This window comes from Centroberyx affinis, unplaced genomic scaffold, assembly GCF_046629955.1.
Source record: "Centroberyx affinis isolate AG114_WGS23_722 - 3 ecotype Tasmania unplaced genomic scaffold, CSIRO-AGI_Caff_v1 ptg001191l_1, whole genome shotgun sequence".
Taxonomy (NCBI): domain Eukaryota; kingdom Metazoa; phylum Chordata; class Actinopteri; order Beryciformes; family Berycidae; genus Centroberyx; species Centroberyx affinis.
Window position 1 is genome coordinate 31,853 of NW_027279715.1, and position 16,061 is coordinate 47,913.

At 45.8% G+C, this 16,061-nt stretch overlaps 1 protein-coding gene across 1 annotated transcript in view; it reads right to left on the reverse strand.

Annotated features, from left to right (window-relative positions):
* LOC139648321 (arf-GAP with coiled-coil, ANK repeat and PH domain-containing protein 3-like) overlaps positions 1-16,061 on the reverse strand; it is a 53,556-nt gene that overhangs the window by 28,677 nt on the left and 8,818 nt on the right. The window contains exon 2 of the mRNA XM_071524403.1: positions 2,215-2,272. Coding sequence (XP_071380504.1) covers positions 2,215-2,272 — 58 coding nt within the window. The remainder of the gene's footprint in view (positions 1-2,214; positions 2,273-16,061) is intronic.

A 16,061-nucleotide genomic window follows, 5' to 3' on the forward strand; every position in this document is an offset into this window, starting at 1 on the left:
AGAGAGCAAACCTCCGCATTTTCCGCTTTCAGCACATGCTAAACGTTACCGCACATGGACAAGGACGCGTGACGCACAGTCGCATGTTTGTTTTCTGAGGCTTCAGTGATCACCTGTGGTTAAAGTACAGTAGTGGGTGCATTCTCAGGTGGGGTCCATGTGTTAGCCCGCGACATCAGCATGCGACCCGACAACACACATGCAAATGCTATAGAGGCTTCATGTCATCCAGGACTGGGGAATTGGAAACAGACACTGGTAATTCAGCGTGAATGTTTTGTGTCGGACTTATATCTCTACCACACCAGTTTTTCTTTATAATATGCTGCAGTGCGCATATTACAATACAGATTTTCCCTGGGGCTTGTCATGAAGGTTAGCTTCTGTCAGCCACATTTGTGATATGTGCCATAAAGCCTGTTTCACCAATAGCCATTGTTTTGCTTCTGCTTTCATGAGAGGAAACTGTATTTCTTCTTCTTCCCTCTCTGTGTTCTATAGCCAGGCTTTCTGTTTTTCAATACCCTCTTCTCCTGCAAAGTCCCATTTCCTCCCAGCTGCTAACCAGACTTGAGACCGAGCTGCTCTGTCCTTCAGTCTAATCCCCAGAAGGAGCTGGGAATGGGCTGGGAACGAGCTGGGAATGGGCTGGGAACGAGCTGGGAAAGCATTGGCAATGCTGGGCGTTGAGAGGGGAATCCCACCTGTTCGTCCACATGGAGAAGAGGCGGGAAGATAGAGGATTAGGGGTTGGACAGTTGGGGCTATGCTACTGTACACTGTGCTGTACTGTAATGTCCAACTGTGTGTGTCCAAACAGCACAATGGCAAGTGAAAGCTACTGGTGAGATAAAAAAAAAACTGTACTGTATGTAGACACCCCTAAACCCCTTAAGCAACTTTACAACGCAGTGATTAAGAATTATTACTTCCTTAAAGATTAACACTGGTGATCACGTGATGTTTAGTGCATGGAGCTTTGGTATCTAGATCAGAGCACCGAGGGAAGTACACGGCATGCATCATTGACTCAGTAAGTTCCTTGTTCTGATTGTTTTCCCCTTACATAATCTAATTTTCTGCAATTGGATTAGAATCCTTCATGCAGAGTACAGAAAACAAGCCCAAATCAATCCCAGACCTGCAGATACGGTCAAATCTAGATGCTATTGCTACAAAGATTATTAGTGACTGAGGTATCTCAACATATCTCTAATTATTGTGTCTTGTGAGTTGTCCTGTCTCCAAAGAGAAGCAAAACGAATGGACATGAGAGGCCAAAACACAATATCATGAAGGTAATGGGACACATCTGAATGGTTTGACTAGATCATGGTCATTGCTCATTGGAAGACGGACCGCACTGTAGTGGAGAACAGACCGAGTGACTAATCCTGGCTCTCACTGACACATACTGTAATTCAATGTCAAAAGGAACAGATGGACTTGTGACATGAGCATTACAGGCGAAGCATCTGGCTGCCTCATTATAGGGTAACTGGATGCTTTGAAAGCCAGCGTAATGCATTCTAATGTTGTCGGTAAGTCCCGTCTTGCCCTGCTGCCACGTCACATTTCAACCAACCTGAGCTGAAATGTTCAGCGAGACTGAGTGAAATTACGCTGTTCTTTATGCAGAGTGCTGACTGCCTTCAGTGTGAAGTTAGCACGGGGGGATTTTCGATATAAGGGTCTTCAGTAAAAACCTCCATTGTAGTCACTTTTGATCCAGTGCTACTACTGTATAGGCTGGGATTAATCTAAGTCTGGAAAGCCTATTGCTCAGAGCTAATGTTACTGTGTTAATCACTGTATTTGTAAACCGATCTCTTTGGTGTGGAGTGTGGCACTTTAACTGCCATAGATTTATCCTGCAATACAGATCTCTAATGCCATTCATTAAAGAACTTGGGCTGTACAGTAGACACATCTCCAACTGGATCATAGAATATGTTGTAATAGATTCAGACACATCACAAGCAGCTTGTGTTTGGTCTGCATGACGCTGCTTTCTACATATATATATAAATCTGTCAGTCTGGAGACAACAGTAAACAGCACAACTGTAGCTCTCCCCTATGGGAAGCCATATGTTGCTTATATCTTAACATAGGTTAGTGTAAAATGGCAAAATAGGGTCAGGTTCAACCATTGGATTGAAAGAGAAATTGCATTGACAATGACAAGAACATGCAATCTGTGCAACTGTCTTACCTTATCTAGCTTTGCCTCAATCTCCACAACCTCCGTCTCCACCTCATCAATATTTGCCCTGAAAAACAGAAGCATGAGAAATTGTTAGTGCATGGATAGTAATACATTATGCATGATTGATATAATCTCCATTGTCCTGACTGGACCCCCAACTGGACAAGCATTACCAATATACATGTCTTTTTTTTTTTTTTTTTTTTAGCAAGTGGAAAGCATAGCCGTTCTACAATCTGCTTCTGATTTCCCACGTCCTTAGAAAGCACGAGGACAGGCCATAAATCTGTGAGTGACAGATGGAGTTTCGTGGAGCCAAACCCAGACATGTTGAAGCAGCAACGAGCACGGGTTTGGGTGTACTGCCGAGGGAGCGTTAAGTGACTGAGACGCCGTCCAGGGAGCAGTTCAGCTCAGTCAAAACAAAGTGACAGACAAAGCCTTCCCGCAGCGAGAGCAGCGTGGCTCACTGCCTTATCCGAAACCCCGATCCACCTATCCAGCACCAACACTGCCAAAACCACCGATACCACCACCAACACCACACCCAACAGCATCTGCAGCCTGCGCCCCTGGGAGAAGTGTGATTTACACCGCTGGCTGCTGTCTCCCCTAAAAAACAGCACTCCTCAGCGGCTACAGCTATGAGGGCGGTTTCTCCCAACACTCATCTGATGGCTTGATGTCAATAGGAGTGGGTGGATTATGTACGGATCTGTGGTCAGAGGAGGTTTGTCATCCCTCACCGCCTCGATATGCTATCTCTATCTGCCGCCCATCCTCCCATTTTTCTGCTTCCCGCTTCCCGGTGGGACCTCATGGTTTCACTGGAGTGTAAATATGATCTATATACCGCCTCTCAGCACTCTCTATAACACTTTCCCCCATATAAGCAGAGCTCTCTCTCCCTCTCTCTCCCTCTTTCTCACCCCTGTCTCTTTCTCTCTTTCCATCCTGCACACACTCTCCACGCTTTCCATTAGAGAGAGAGGAGATGGTGCTGCAAAATTACAGCAGCTGTGATGAGACTATATGTGGCATATATCGGCCATGAGTGGCTAGCAGGATATAAAACTCTCCTATCTCTCTATCATCTCTCCCTCTCTCTCCCTCTCCCTCCCATCATCGCCCGGCCTTGGGTGGATTAGCCTGCTTGGCTGGGCTCAGGGGGCTCCGGGGACGAAGGACGGCACGTGCGCTCCTGTTCCTCCCTCTCCACCCCCACAAGCCTTTACTCTCACCATCTCCTTTTAAATGGAAGAGAGAGAGAGGGGGGGATAAGACACCAGAGGGGAAATATCTGTCAAAAGCTCAGACTCATGTAGAATGGAAACATCCATTACCTAAATAATCAATACCACACTATTCCACATATGGGTGTATGTTATGGTAACCTCAACTGATCTCCTACTGAACACCATTCCGCCAACCACACCCAAGGATAATCTTGCAGCGAGCCAACTCATAATGTTTTCTTAGCTGATGTCATTTTTTGAAACAGCCCTTTTTAATGTGATAACGCAGAGCGTAACGGGTCCTGCGTTTGAGGAGGCTTGCTCTGCTCACGCCTTTCAGCAGCAGCAGCAGCAGGCCGACTCCAACTCTTGAAATGTCATATTTCTTTTATTCTCTCATGTGTCTACAGCTACACAACACACTTCTTCATTTAAATTAGCAAACAGTGAAGGCCTTAAGCATAGAAAATGCATGTCATGCTTTCTGATGATCCACCCACCTGTGACGGATGGAAATAATTTCTATAGTTAAAAGAATATAATGGTTTGACCATAATTGTTATTAAATCGGATTGTCAGTGTTGTCTACGTTTATTGTAAATGAATTCTTCATTAAAAGGCTTAATGTATCTCAGAGTTTCCCCTACCATTGAATAAGTGCAGTAAATAGCCGCTAACTCACCTAAGACAATTTTATTAGTCTTGGTTTCAAGTGGAGAGTTTCAGTGTCACATGATGTCTAACTGCTGTTTCAGAGGCTTTTCCACCCTGGCAAGAATACGTTTCTGGGAAACATTGAATACTTTTAGTTTTTGACATGAAAAAGGTCAAATTTAAAGATACTGAATACAACAAAACAAAATATCAGCTATTGGTGACTTCAGTTTAACAATATTGGTTATCAGTGTGAGCCTTCAAAACCCCATACAGAACCCTAATAATTTCTTTAATAATCGAAGGTAAGCCACACTGGAGATGGAGACCTTTCATCCAGTCAAATGTACAATCTCACGGTTCAGGCTGGGGCTCAGACTAGGTTTTGTCCATGCTGCTTCTCTGCAGCGCTGCTGAAGAAGTGAAGCTAACGCAGCCTGGCTGGGCATGGTGCGAGCCCGTGTAGCTGTTAGCCTTCCAGATGTGTTTCCCTGGTGTACGGACGCTGGCTCGCGGGACAGCTGCTCCCGTCGAACCCCCGGGCTCTAACCCCCACTGCCCTGTCTCACTGCACATGCCTCCCATAATGGATGCACACAGCGCCCCGGGCCCGTAGCCATGGCAACCATCCCCTTAAATGGGCCGCAAAGGTCCCCGATGTGCTTGTGAGTTGACCCTTACTCACACCACGATGGGAGGCATAGTTAACTAGGAAGACGATTCACCACAAGGCTGCTGTGATGTGATGACCATCCTGCTATGAGAGTAATCAATGAAACTATCACCATTAAACACTCATCAAGAGACTTCCTGTTATAAAACAGCAGTAAACCTGCTTGTGGTTCACATCACTGATTGGCCGGGATGACTCAAATATAGATACAGTCATTAATGCTTGTTCTTCATGGCTAATAAAAACACCACGGTAAACCTCACAACACAAGTTTATAACTGGTTTGGGCAGATTGAAGCTACATGCACCAGCTAGTTCACAGGATTAATCTGGCATCATTTATCTGACATGGAACACTGCAGTTAAGGAGCAGTGTAAAAACATAATAAACTAAGATTGTGCTGAGTAAGCTAAGGCTCTGGTGGTTTCTGGCCTGTTGACGTGCTGACGGGGCGTCCAAGGGAAAGGCTGAGGTGCTGTTTACTAGGCCAAAATTACAGAACACCTCTGGTTCTCTTTATCATCCTAACTGGATTCACATGGAGCTCCATTCTGAGAGACCAGGTTCAATGACAGGAGTGATTTCGCTTAGTGAGAAAACATTTTTAGTACATGTACATGCTGGCATATAATCATGGTGAAATGTGAAATGCGTGAAATTCTTTTGGGAAAATATGATCTCTAGATGGTCTGAAAGTATGTGACATCATCCTGAATAAAATGTTCACATTTCCATCACTGGTTTGTCAGCGTGGCTCGGCTGCTGTCTATGAACTGGATGGCTGAGAGGGATGCAGCTGAGCTCAGATGCCCCAGAGGGTTGTGTTTGGGAGGGCGAGCCCGGGCAGACGGGCCTGGTGGCCTGCATGGGTAATGAGCAGGTGGGAGGCTGAGGAGAGAGCCAACACGGGGTCCAGGTAGTGACCCCTAAAACACAGCCATGGCTCCCAAACCCTCCGCCAGCTGGGGCCCACCAACTAAACCTACAGAGGGAAGCCCACTGGGGGAACGAATCAGGCAATGAGCGGCACAGTATCGCTGTGCCAGCAGCATACGAATGAGAACAGCTGTAGAGCAGCCTGGATGCTAGCTTCAAGTGATCCTCGGTAATCAGCAGACTGTTTGATATCAATCCGCTCTTTGCTCTTTCTCACTCTGTTCAATATCTTTAATCTCAGTTACATTTAACTCCCAGCAAGGAGGGCTTAATCAATGGAGAATGGGCTGTTTGGGAGGCCGGATATGGGATGGGGGGTGGGGTGAAGGAAGGGGGGAACAGAAGGATTGGAGACGGGACGGCCCTATCTGTCTGAGGGCCCCATTGTGACATAGCCACTTCCTGTCTGGAGGGATGACAGCATTTTGTTATAATATTGATTGCTTTAGTGCCCTAATTGAGGCCGGACTGCAAGGCTGAATGGGTGATTGGAGAAGGGGGCGGGATCCCTGAGCATGCTCCCTTCGGCTCTGCTGAACAGCAGCAGCCTCGCTCGGGTTATTCTTAGCTGCGTGGCTCCTAATGCCCCTGCCCTGCCCAGCTCTCCTCCTCCTACTCCTCCTCCATGGGCAGATTACTACATGGGCTAATGCAGGGTCAGGCAGGTGCCCCCAGCTATGCAATGCCAAGCACTTACCAAAAATCCAACTCAGCCTATTTTCAGAGCACAAAGCAGACTAGTCGCTCAGAAAATATCTTACCTCCCTGCACACTGACTACTACCCATCCAGAGTGTAACCAGAGTACGAATGGCCCCTATTGCAATCTCCTAACCTTATCTGTCCTCCAAAAAAAAAGTTTTGCACTCATCCACTTAATGTCACATATTTTTCCATCAGCCAAATAACTTAAGAATTACACTGCCCCGTAATCTGCAGTAACCCGACCCTAATGCTTTTAGGGTGCAGAGTGAGTTCAAATGTCTCCAGTAATACCCATCCCAAAATGCCTTCAAAAACCCCGACTATTGTTTCATAAGCCCGGGCTTTTATTTCCACTTGAAAGCTTAGATGTGTTCCTCATACTTAAATAGGTCTGCTTTCTGTTCTGAAAGGGCCCAGCCCCACTATAAACACCGCTCGCATTACTGCACCAGACTATCTGAGAGTGTGCTGCTGCTGTTGCTGCATTAACCTCAGACATTCTCCAACACACGCTTCTGCACTAATGGCTTCACAGAACTGACATGTCTGCTGCAGCAATAATTACTCATTTATGCTTCAATTACAACATGCTGAGGGCCTGAGCATTAAGCCGTCAGCAGATGGATAGATTAAGATGCATGTACTGTATGTGTAGTATCCACCACAGGGTTAAAATGTGCGTCCCAGGTGCTAACATCAACCACGTCAGTATATATTAAAGGCATGGAGCAATACGGTCAGCTCTTCTACAAGTGGAGGGTTTTAGTCGTCCCCATCCCCCCTCTGATTCCCCACTGTGCCAAATACTTGTGTGTAGCCAACAGCTGAGTGGCAACCATTCACCAAACCCTGTTTCCAAGGCGATAGCCATCCACCCTCGCAGACAGACACCCCTCCCAGCCCACCCACTCATTCAGCAGACTGAATACAGAGATCCACAGGACCACCAACGCTCCCACTACACTATTTCCACACTGGGGCCCTGTGTGTCTGATCCCAGGCATGTATAGCGAGCCACTGTCTGGTGCAGAGTTCAGGAGAGGTGCAGGACCCACTGACTTTTGGGTTAGTGGGTCCTGAGCAAGCAGAAGAGAAATGGACCTACTGCTGGTCATCAGTAAGGATATTTAGTAAAATACACTTCCAGTCAAATGTTTGGACACATCAACTTCACTATTTATATTTGTCTAAAAAACAAATGGCAAGCATTTAAGCATAAGCCTTTAGTAATGAAAATAATGAAAAACATAATACATTCAAATTCAAACCTTTGACTGGTACTGTATAGCGTCCATGAAATAAATGGCGAAAACTGAACTGACAATTCAAGTTTTTGTCAAATTGAAAAAAGAAATAGTCTTTCATCATTCAATAAAACAAAAATAAAATCTGCCTGACTTCATTCATCCTCTGAATACGAGAGCATGCGCCCGACGCTGTGCCATCTAAAACATGCCGGGATGAATGCCAAACCCCACGCTCCCCTGAGGGCTCCCAGTGACTAAAGTGACAGTGACGGGCCTAACTGCTACCTGACCCAGCTTGTCCTCGTGTGCAGACCCCCAAAAACTGGGTCTTTTTTAGCAGAGGGGCGTACGTCTACCCTCTCTCACGAGAACGGGAAGCCTCATAAATCACTGACAAAGACCGAGGCTGCGGCCAAGGACAGGCTCCGTGGGTAAGGTGGCTGCTGGAAAGGACGACTATGTCTGCATGAAAAGTAATAAAACTACCAAATAGAACCACATTTATAGCTCAGGCATCCTAATTCACCAGTTAACTAAAAAAGCATCATAAATGAAATATGCAGCAGTGGAGAAATGTGCTCTATTGGGCTAATTGAGCGCAGTTGTTGGAATTGTGTTGTTACATGCAATGTGAAGCCTCTGAACTGCAAATTCGACTGGACACGGTGTTTCGAAATAGATGTATATGCACGCTTCATATTTCAGCAAAACTTTCCCAGCATTTTAATGTATTTCAGTCATTCAAGCATTTCACTGGTTCAGACAGTCTCTCCGCTCTAAGGGCCCTTTGTTATTATGTATCAGGAAACTGCGTAAGCAAAATAAAGCTGTAAACTCTCAGAACTGATGTTTGCACTGGCAGAAGCACTGCAGCCATCTGGACCGTTCCATCATTAGGTTTGGATGCAAGCGGTGTGGGACGCTCATCTATCATCCTTTCCTCACTCTGTCTATCCACTAATCTCACAGGAAGGGGACAGGCGTGCCATCAGTGCTGCTAGTCGTGCCAAGTGTACCCATCATGCCTTGACCCAATGCTGCCCAGCACAGATGCCTGTGCAGTATCCCGCTCATCTTTTCCCCCCCCGCGGACGGACCGAAGTCAGCAAGGAGTCTACCAAGCTGAAAGCGTGAGCTAGAATTTGAGAAAACATACACCATGTGCCGCTGCACCTTCCCTGCACGGAATTCCCAAAGGCGCGAGCTGGGATGGCATTTCAGAGGCTTATTTGCATGTGGAGTCCAGCTGAGCTCACGTTGGTCTGACAGAGAGCTCTAAACACACACACACGCACACACACACGCACACACACACACGTCATCAGGCCTTTGCAGAACGTTTCTCATCCAGAGTGTTGTCTGGACTGGGGAAAGAAAGGGGGGGAAAAGAGGGAAAAGGAGTATGAGTGCCGAGAGAGAGGGGGACTTGTTTCTGGCTGACAATACATATTCTTCTCCCGCCTGCAGAGCGACCCTCGCCAAAATCAACACCCCTGCTATTTTTTTTAAACTGAAGGAGATCTAGTCTGGCAGCGGGCGGAGCGCTCCACCTCGGATGACCAGTCCGCCTGCTGTGGGTGAACTTTTGCCCGTCTGCTTTCTGCACCTCCTCTCCCCTCTCCCTGCCACACCCCTGCCAGCTCCCCTCTAACATCGTCACGGGCCGCGCGGTGCTGCTGTGTTCGCCACAGACCGCAGCACATAAATCAGGAGGGAATAAGCTGTCTGAGGGCTTGATACGTCTGGGTCTCCTTCTCAGAAAGCAGCCCAGAGCACGAAAACACAAAGTTAAAAACACATTCGGTGTAAAAGAAAAAAACAAGAGCTAACCCACTGAAAGTAAAAAAAGCAATATTTGACAAAATTAGGATTTTTAGTGGTTAAAATAAGGGCTTGACCGATTTGGGTTTTTGAAGGCCAGTAGCGATACCGATATTTTTTGAGCGAAGATGCTACTGACCATTTTCATGCCGAAAATTACAAATCTGAAGTGTTTCCCCCAGAACTGTATTCTACACTAAAACTCTCCACTGAAACCCAGACTAATGAAATAGTCTCACCTTTTCGATGGTAGCAGAAACAGTGGAATACATTAGGTTAGAAAAAATAAAATAAAATTTCATTGCAGGTTTTACAGACTGTTTTTATATAGCTGCGGTCAGGGAGGAACCTCCACCATATTGGCAGTGGACAACATGACTGGGCAATATCCAATATTTAATAAAAGGCCAATATTGGCCCAATATGTTGGCAACCCAGAATATCTGCCTAACCTTAGTGCCTAACCAATTTTCTTTTCTATTCAAAACGGATTGTAACTAGGCCTCTTCTTCTGCCTCAGGAATCAGTTAGAACACCCACTTTTTTAAAAAATAAAGTGTTTTTGTTGTTTTGATTTCCATTCGAAAATGATAAAGCCACCACGTGGAAAAAGTTGCATCTACTCTTACAAAATTGTTGCTGACATGAAATAAAGCTAAAATGGAAATGTATCTGTATAATGCACCTTTGCCTGCAATATATCTTGGAAGACAGGATCATCTGCCTTTTTAAATCATCAGCCACAAATTTCATGTAACAGTTTTCTGTCAAAATATAGGAAGAAAACCTTTCAAATATAACAATGCATTCTCTCTGCTGTTACTAAACCCCCCTCGCTCTACAGTACGGCTCTCAGACCGTTAGCGTCTTGCTGGACCTTGAACAACATGTGTGCATATTTTCAGTCCCTCCCTTGGAGAGACACATTAGTTCTGGCACTGTCCAACAGCCAACGGTTCACAGTGAAGCAGTAAAGCAGCCAGGCAGGCAGTCCCTGAGCAGAGGATAACATTCCCGCTTAATCTGACCACATGAATCCCATCTTCTCAACGTGAAGAGAGGAACAGAGACACATTCTTCAACAGAAACATTCAAATCAAACAAGACTCCTGTAGCCTTAGTCCTGCAAAGCTGCTGCCAGGAATCGCTCGCTGATGGAAAAGTCCTAGAATGAAGTATCAGTCGGATCCAGCTTTTCATTCAAACATGACTTATTGATAGTGCTCATTTCAACATAACTTTCTGCAGTCTGAAAACCAAAATGTTAATTTAACAAAAAACAACTCAGGAATTAGACATTCAGATGATGCAACTACTCAAAAAGCAATGCACCTCACTCATAGCCCAAAGCGAACTACAGCTAAAGTTAATGTACTAATTGCTCTTTCACACACACACACACACACACACACACACACACACAGATACTGGCTGCCATGCTGTGAGTCCTGACCCTGCAGCGACCCTGCGAGAGTGACCCGACCCCTGGGGAGCGAGCAGCTGCCCCCCGGGCCCAACGCTGCTCACACACATCAGGCTCAGGCAGCACAGAGGGACTGGGAGACAAGAACCGGGTCAGCCTGCCAAAAGACCGAGTCAGCAGCAGTGTGCATCTCCGCCCGGCCGCTTCACAGCCAGGGAGCAACGTGTGAGAGAGACATGGAGGGAAGGCGCCGACCAACAGCAACAGCTGAGGAGGCCTTTCCCGCTCTTTTTTTCAAACTCACTCTGTTCAAATTCTAGCCAGTCAGCAGCAGATCTGCTACACAAGACGTTTGGAGGGTTGAATGCACCGTATGACAAAGACATCAAGTTGATTTGGAATGAAGCAAACAAACATCTGTGCCAATGTCAGTGAGAGTGAATAACACTAGAGACTAATCGCTAGATCATAAAGGCTCTTTCAAGTTAAAAAAGGAAAGTGGGACAAGCGGCTCTGCTTTCTTCTGTTTGACATTATAAAGCTGTCCGCTGGCTTTAGGAGATTTTTTCTTATGTCTAAATAATGAAAATAACATTGTTACCATTTTTAACCGTCCTGGCTCAGGGCTTTGTGCTGCAGACAAATGGCAAAACGTCTGGATCATCTAATTTTAGCTCGTATTCAGACACAGACAGACAGATTTAAGGGTACGCGACCTGAGCAAAGCTGTGCTTAAAAGTTGAATATTAAAGCAGAATTCGTCTGCCTACGTCAAAGAATATTGATAGGCCTGTTGTCGCAGTTTAAAATTGTAAAAGCACATGCCTGAACTCCAAAATTATAACCCATAATGCCCGTAATGCGGCAGAAAGTCCACGTTTTTCTCTCCTGCTATATCTGAGCTGGATCGGTGAGGGTTTTCTTTCCTGTGTCAGCCTTTCCACTAATATTTCAAAGCTGTAACTATGGGTCAGCTTTGGAACAGACGTCCTCTGCACAATATTGCCTTTCATTCCACACTCAGACAACTGGATTCATTTTAATACTGAAGACAGTGTCAGACAGCGACTTCATATGTTATTCACTGGGAAAAACAGCATTACCCGCACACAATTGATTGTTGCTCTTCCATTGTTACTTTTAACAAGCATCTTTTCAGAGCATCTCGAACTGTTTGGATAACCTGATAGCGGGGGCCATTATTCCGCATGTCCCTCAGGGAACCGATTGTTAGTACGGCCTGGCTGTCAGTCAGAGTTGGAGGACTAAACAGTGGGAGTGGCGGGGCCAGGACCAAGGCTTATCTGGGAATCAGCGGGGGATTTGTAGCCGTGTGGCTGGAGGGCTCGTGTCCGCGCTAAGCCTCTGGCTGAAGGCCCGAGGAGGACGAGGGGGCAGGAGGAGACGCGCTGTGGAGGATGGGTGGGGGCGGACAGCGGGAAAATGACCAGCAAACTGCCCGAGCACTGACCTGTAACATCCTTACTGAGCCGCACCACAACCATCTCAAGTTAGGATTGGGTAGGAAAATCTTCATTTTCTTAGTAAAAATAGGTGAAACTTCATTAGAAACAAGTGAAATTATCAGATTACAGATTTCAGACTTTCACCTTTTTTAAGCAAGACGAGACTTTAAACTCACTGACCTGTATTGATGGACTTTTTTTTTCAGGCTTCTAAGTGGCATGCATGTGTCTTTTTTAACGTTCAATGGAGGCAGCACAACATGGACATCAGTGAGGATGCCTATGGCCATGCCATGTCACTGACATCTCACTAGTACGCAGAACATGGTGACATATCTGTCAGCATGCAGGACAGATGAGCAAGGTCTCTCCTAACACAGTGACTTAAAATCACACAAGTGTTGACGATGATGTCAAAGAGAAAGGACTGGTTCATCAAAACCAAGCACTAATGGTCTTTAATATGCTTTATGGCACCTGGGTTTTTAGAATTTAATCTTTAAAAGGTTATACTGAACGTAGTGTCTTCTACACACCAATCCTCATGTTGCTGAAAGCCCTTAGAGCTATCCAGTTAGAGCTATGTTACTAATGCATCCCCACGCTGAACACTAGAACTACAGGACAGGAGATTTAAGAGATTAGTTGTCAATAACTGATGACGCTCAGTCCAGACGAAGATCTATCTACTGCTGTAGGTGATATAATAAGAGATTATAGTAAGAGACTAAGGGAGACAGAAAGAGATAGATAGAGACAGACAGGGACAGAGCAAGAGGGACAGAAAGAGAGAGAAGACAATGCAAGCAGTGAGTTTTTCTGCAGCCTTCAATTTCAGCGTTCAGTACATACAGTACGTTCGAAAGCAGCCATGTGTTGCTCCCCCTCCTGACCTTCCTGCTGACAGTATTTTTCTTGGTGCTTGGAGTGGAATGCAGCTGAGAGAGACAATGAATCGGAAAACCGCCAGCAAGAACCATATGACCTTGAATTGTGTCAGCGGTGAAGTCATTTTGGAAATCCCATAAACAACAACTCTCACTTTGATATCGTCATGGGAAGCAACGCTTATCCTGTTTTCACTCTCACTTCTTTAATGGATATAACAGGAGTATGAATGGCAACTAGTGGAGTAGATGATTCAAAGGGATGCAAAAGAGCGGAGATAGGAGTGATGCAACAGCCTGTAACTAGACTTGGCCAGACATCCACGTCATCTCAGAATTACTGTATTTTGATGTAATATCTTCCTGTTTCCTTCCTATTTGATTCCTATTTCTTGGGCAGTGGTAGGGGAGATGGCTGAATACAGTATTAACAGCTAAAGAACCAATTAGTGTGCCAATTGGAGAGAGAGGGAGAGAGAGAGAGAGAGAGAGAGAGAGAGTCATGGCCAACACAGAAAGGTCCATCACAGCCAGCCAATATCTCTATTTACACTTCAGAAAGTAACTTTCACCCTCTGTCCTGTTATCGTCTTAAACCTCAATCACACACTGCATAAAGTCATATCAGCTCCAGACATAAATACGCTAATAATAATAATCTTTATTTTCATAGCACTTTTCAAAACACAGTTACGATGCGCTTTAAAAATGAGTAAATAAACGCGGAAAGATAAAATCATCAGTAAAATGTAAAGAGCAAGAAACAAAACAGTGGGGTCATTAAAGGGGAGGTCAAGAACATAAAACATACTCACATAAAAGCAAGTCGATGAAAGAGAGATTTAAGGAGTGAAAAAAATGATGCTGAGCCAAGTAAAAAAAGGATGCTGATTTACTACCAATTTGAAAATAATACAGATTTAATACTGAATTGATTTTAGTAAAAAAAATGATGTTTTTTTTAGCCAACCTAAGCTGCTTGTGCAGGTCATTCGAAGGTCTTGGAGCCGAAAGGACGGATCACTTCTTGTTTTCAATCCAGACGTTGGAGCGACCATTAGGTTTGGAGCAACTTCAGGTTAAAAGGTATTATCACAACATCACAGCATAATCTGGCACTAGATAGGGGGGGAGGCCTTTAATATTGGCTGCAATTAGGCTTTCTGACAAACCAGCTGGGTGTAGGCCCCATACATAATGCAGTGCCAGCTCCCTCCATCCCCCCTATCCATGTTGGGGGGCCGTGCAATTAGGCCACCATGGCCCATGGGGGAATGGCACTTCAGACAGGGAGCGGAGCCGGCCAACAAAGGCCGTCATGCAGAGGAAGTGTGACAGAAATTAACCCTTTCAGCACAACAATGCTTTGTAGCCTTACACCACTTCTGCGCTTTGCTTCCTGCGCATCGCCGCTGTGATACATGTGAAACAGGTGTGAATGGACAGTCTCAAGTTGTGTGTTTATAATTATTATTATATAGGATGCAAGAGGGTTAAGTAAGACGTCACAGCGCTGTTGTAAGAGTGGGGGTGGGAGGTTGCTGATCAGCTACAGTCGGGGGGGAAACGGGAGAAAGACTGACAAGCCAGAGAAAGGTCAGGATATGAGGCGTCTCGGCTGGCGGCGCAGGTTTATATTAACACAGGGTGGTCTAAGATGACTCCAACACACAAAAATGTCAATGAAGATATTCGGGACGAGGGAGAAGAGGGGCTAGAACACACACACACATACACACATACACACATACACACACACACATACACACGGAAGCCAGCGAAGGCCCGGGCTGTGAGAACTGGCCTGGACAATGTTCCATTGAAGGGAGGAAGACAATGAAGCCTACAGACATGGTGCTTCTCGCAGCTCTTTTTTTTTTTCTGGGCATAACACCAGGCCGCCTGGGTGAATGGGTGCAGAGGAAGAGTGCCGGTCACAGTAAGCCAATCCTACATCGTAACACCCTGACATTTTGGTGAAATAGCTGAATTCCCGCAGTGGAAACCCCTCCCGCACACAGCCGCGATGTGTCCGGCGGTGGTGGGGCTGAGCTGGGACTCTTCCCGGCATTTTTGTGGGCTAAACATGCAGCTTGGCTCGCACTAGAAAGACATACCAGACGTGTGAAGCATTCAGCTCTTTCCTGTCTGAAAAGTCGGGAGATGGAGCTCGCAGAAACAGCGGCTCAAACAACAGACAGCTTCCATATGAATTACGCTGACAGCCGCTTCATGCTCGAAACATGAATACACTAATTGAAAGTCCTTGATCCAAAAATTGAGAATGTACACTCAACCACTGTTGGGACACGCTGAATTTTGGAGACGCAGTCGAAACAGCAGATTCATGGTTTACATTAGTCTGTGGAGCTGATGCCCATTCACGCTACCCACCCATACATCATGTGAGCGTCTCAGCGTCAGCGGAGTTTACCCAGTGGACTGAGAGACAGTCAGAGACAACAGGAGAGGTGATGGATCCTGTCGCTTCCCCCTGTCTCTTTCCCCCAGGTGTTTCCTCTGGCCTGAAGTCAGCACCATAACCCTGACGTCAATCTCTGGCTCTCTTCCATGACCCCCGACCCCTCCCCATAAATCCCTGTACCAGGATGTTGGTGAAACTCCTGTGTCAACCAACACAGACCTAACCAGGCCATTGTCAGCAAGGAAGCATAGCAAGGAGGCAAAGGAGGGAGGATGCAGAGATGATTTATTAAGATCCCTATAACTTATGCCACAGCTGCTGCTAATATTTCTATGGTCATGAAATGGCATTTTTATATATGTAAAGTATCTAAGTTTGTGG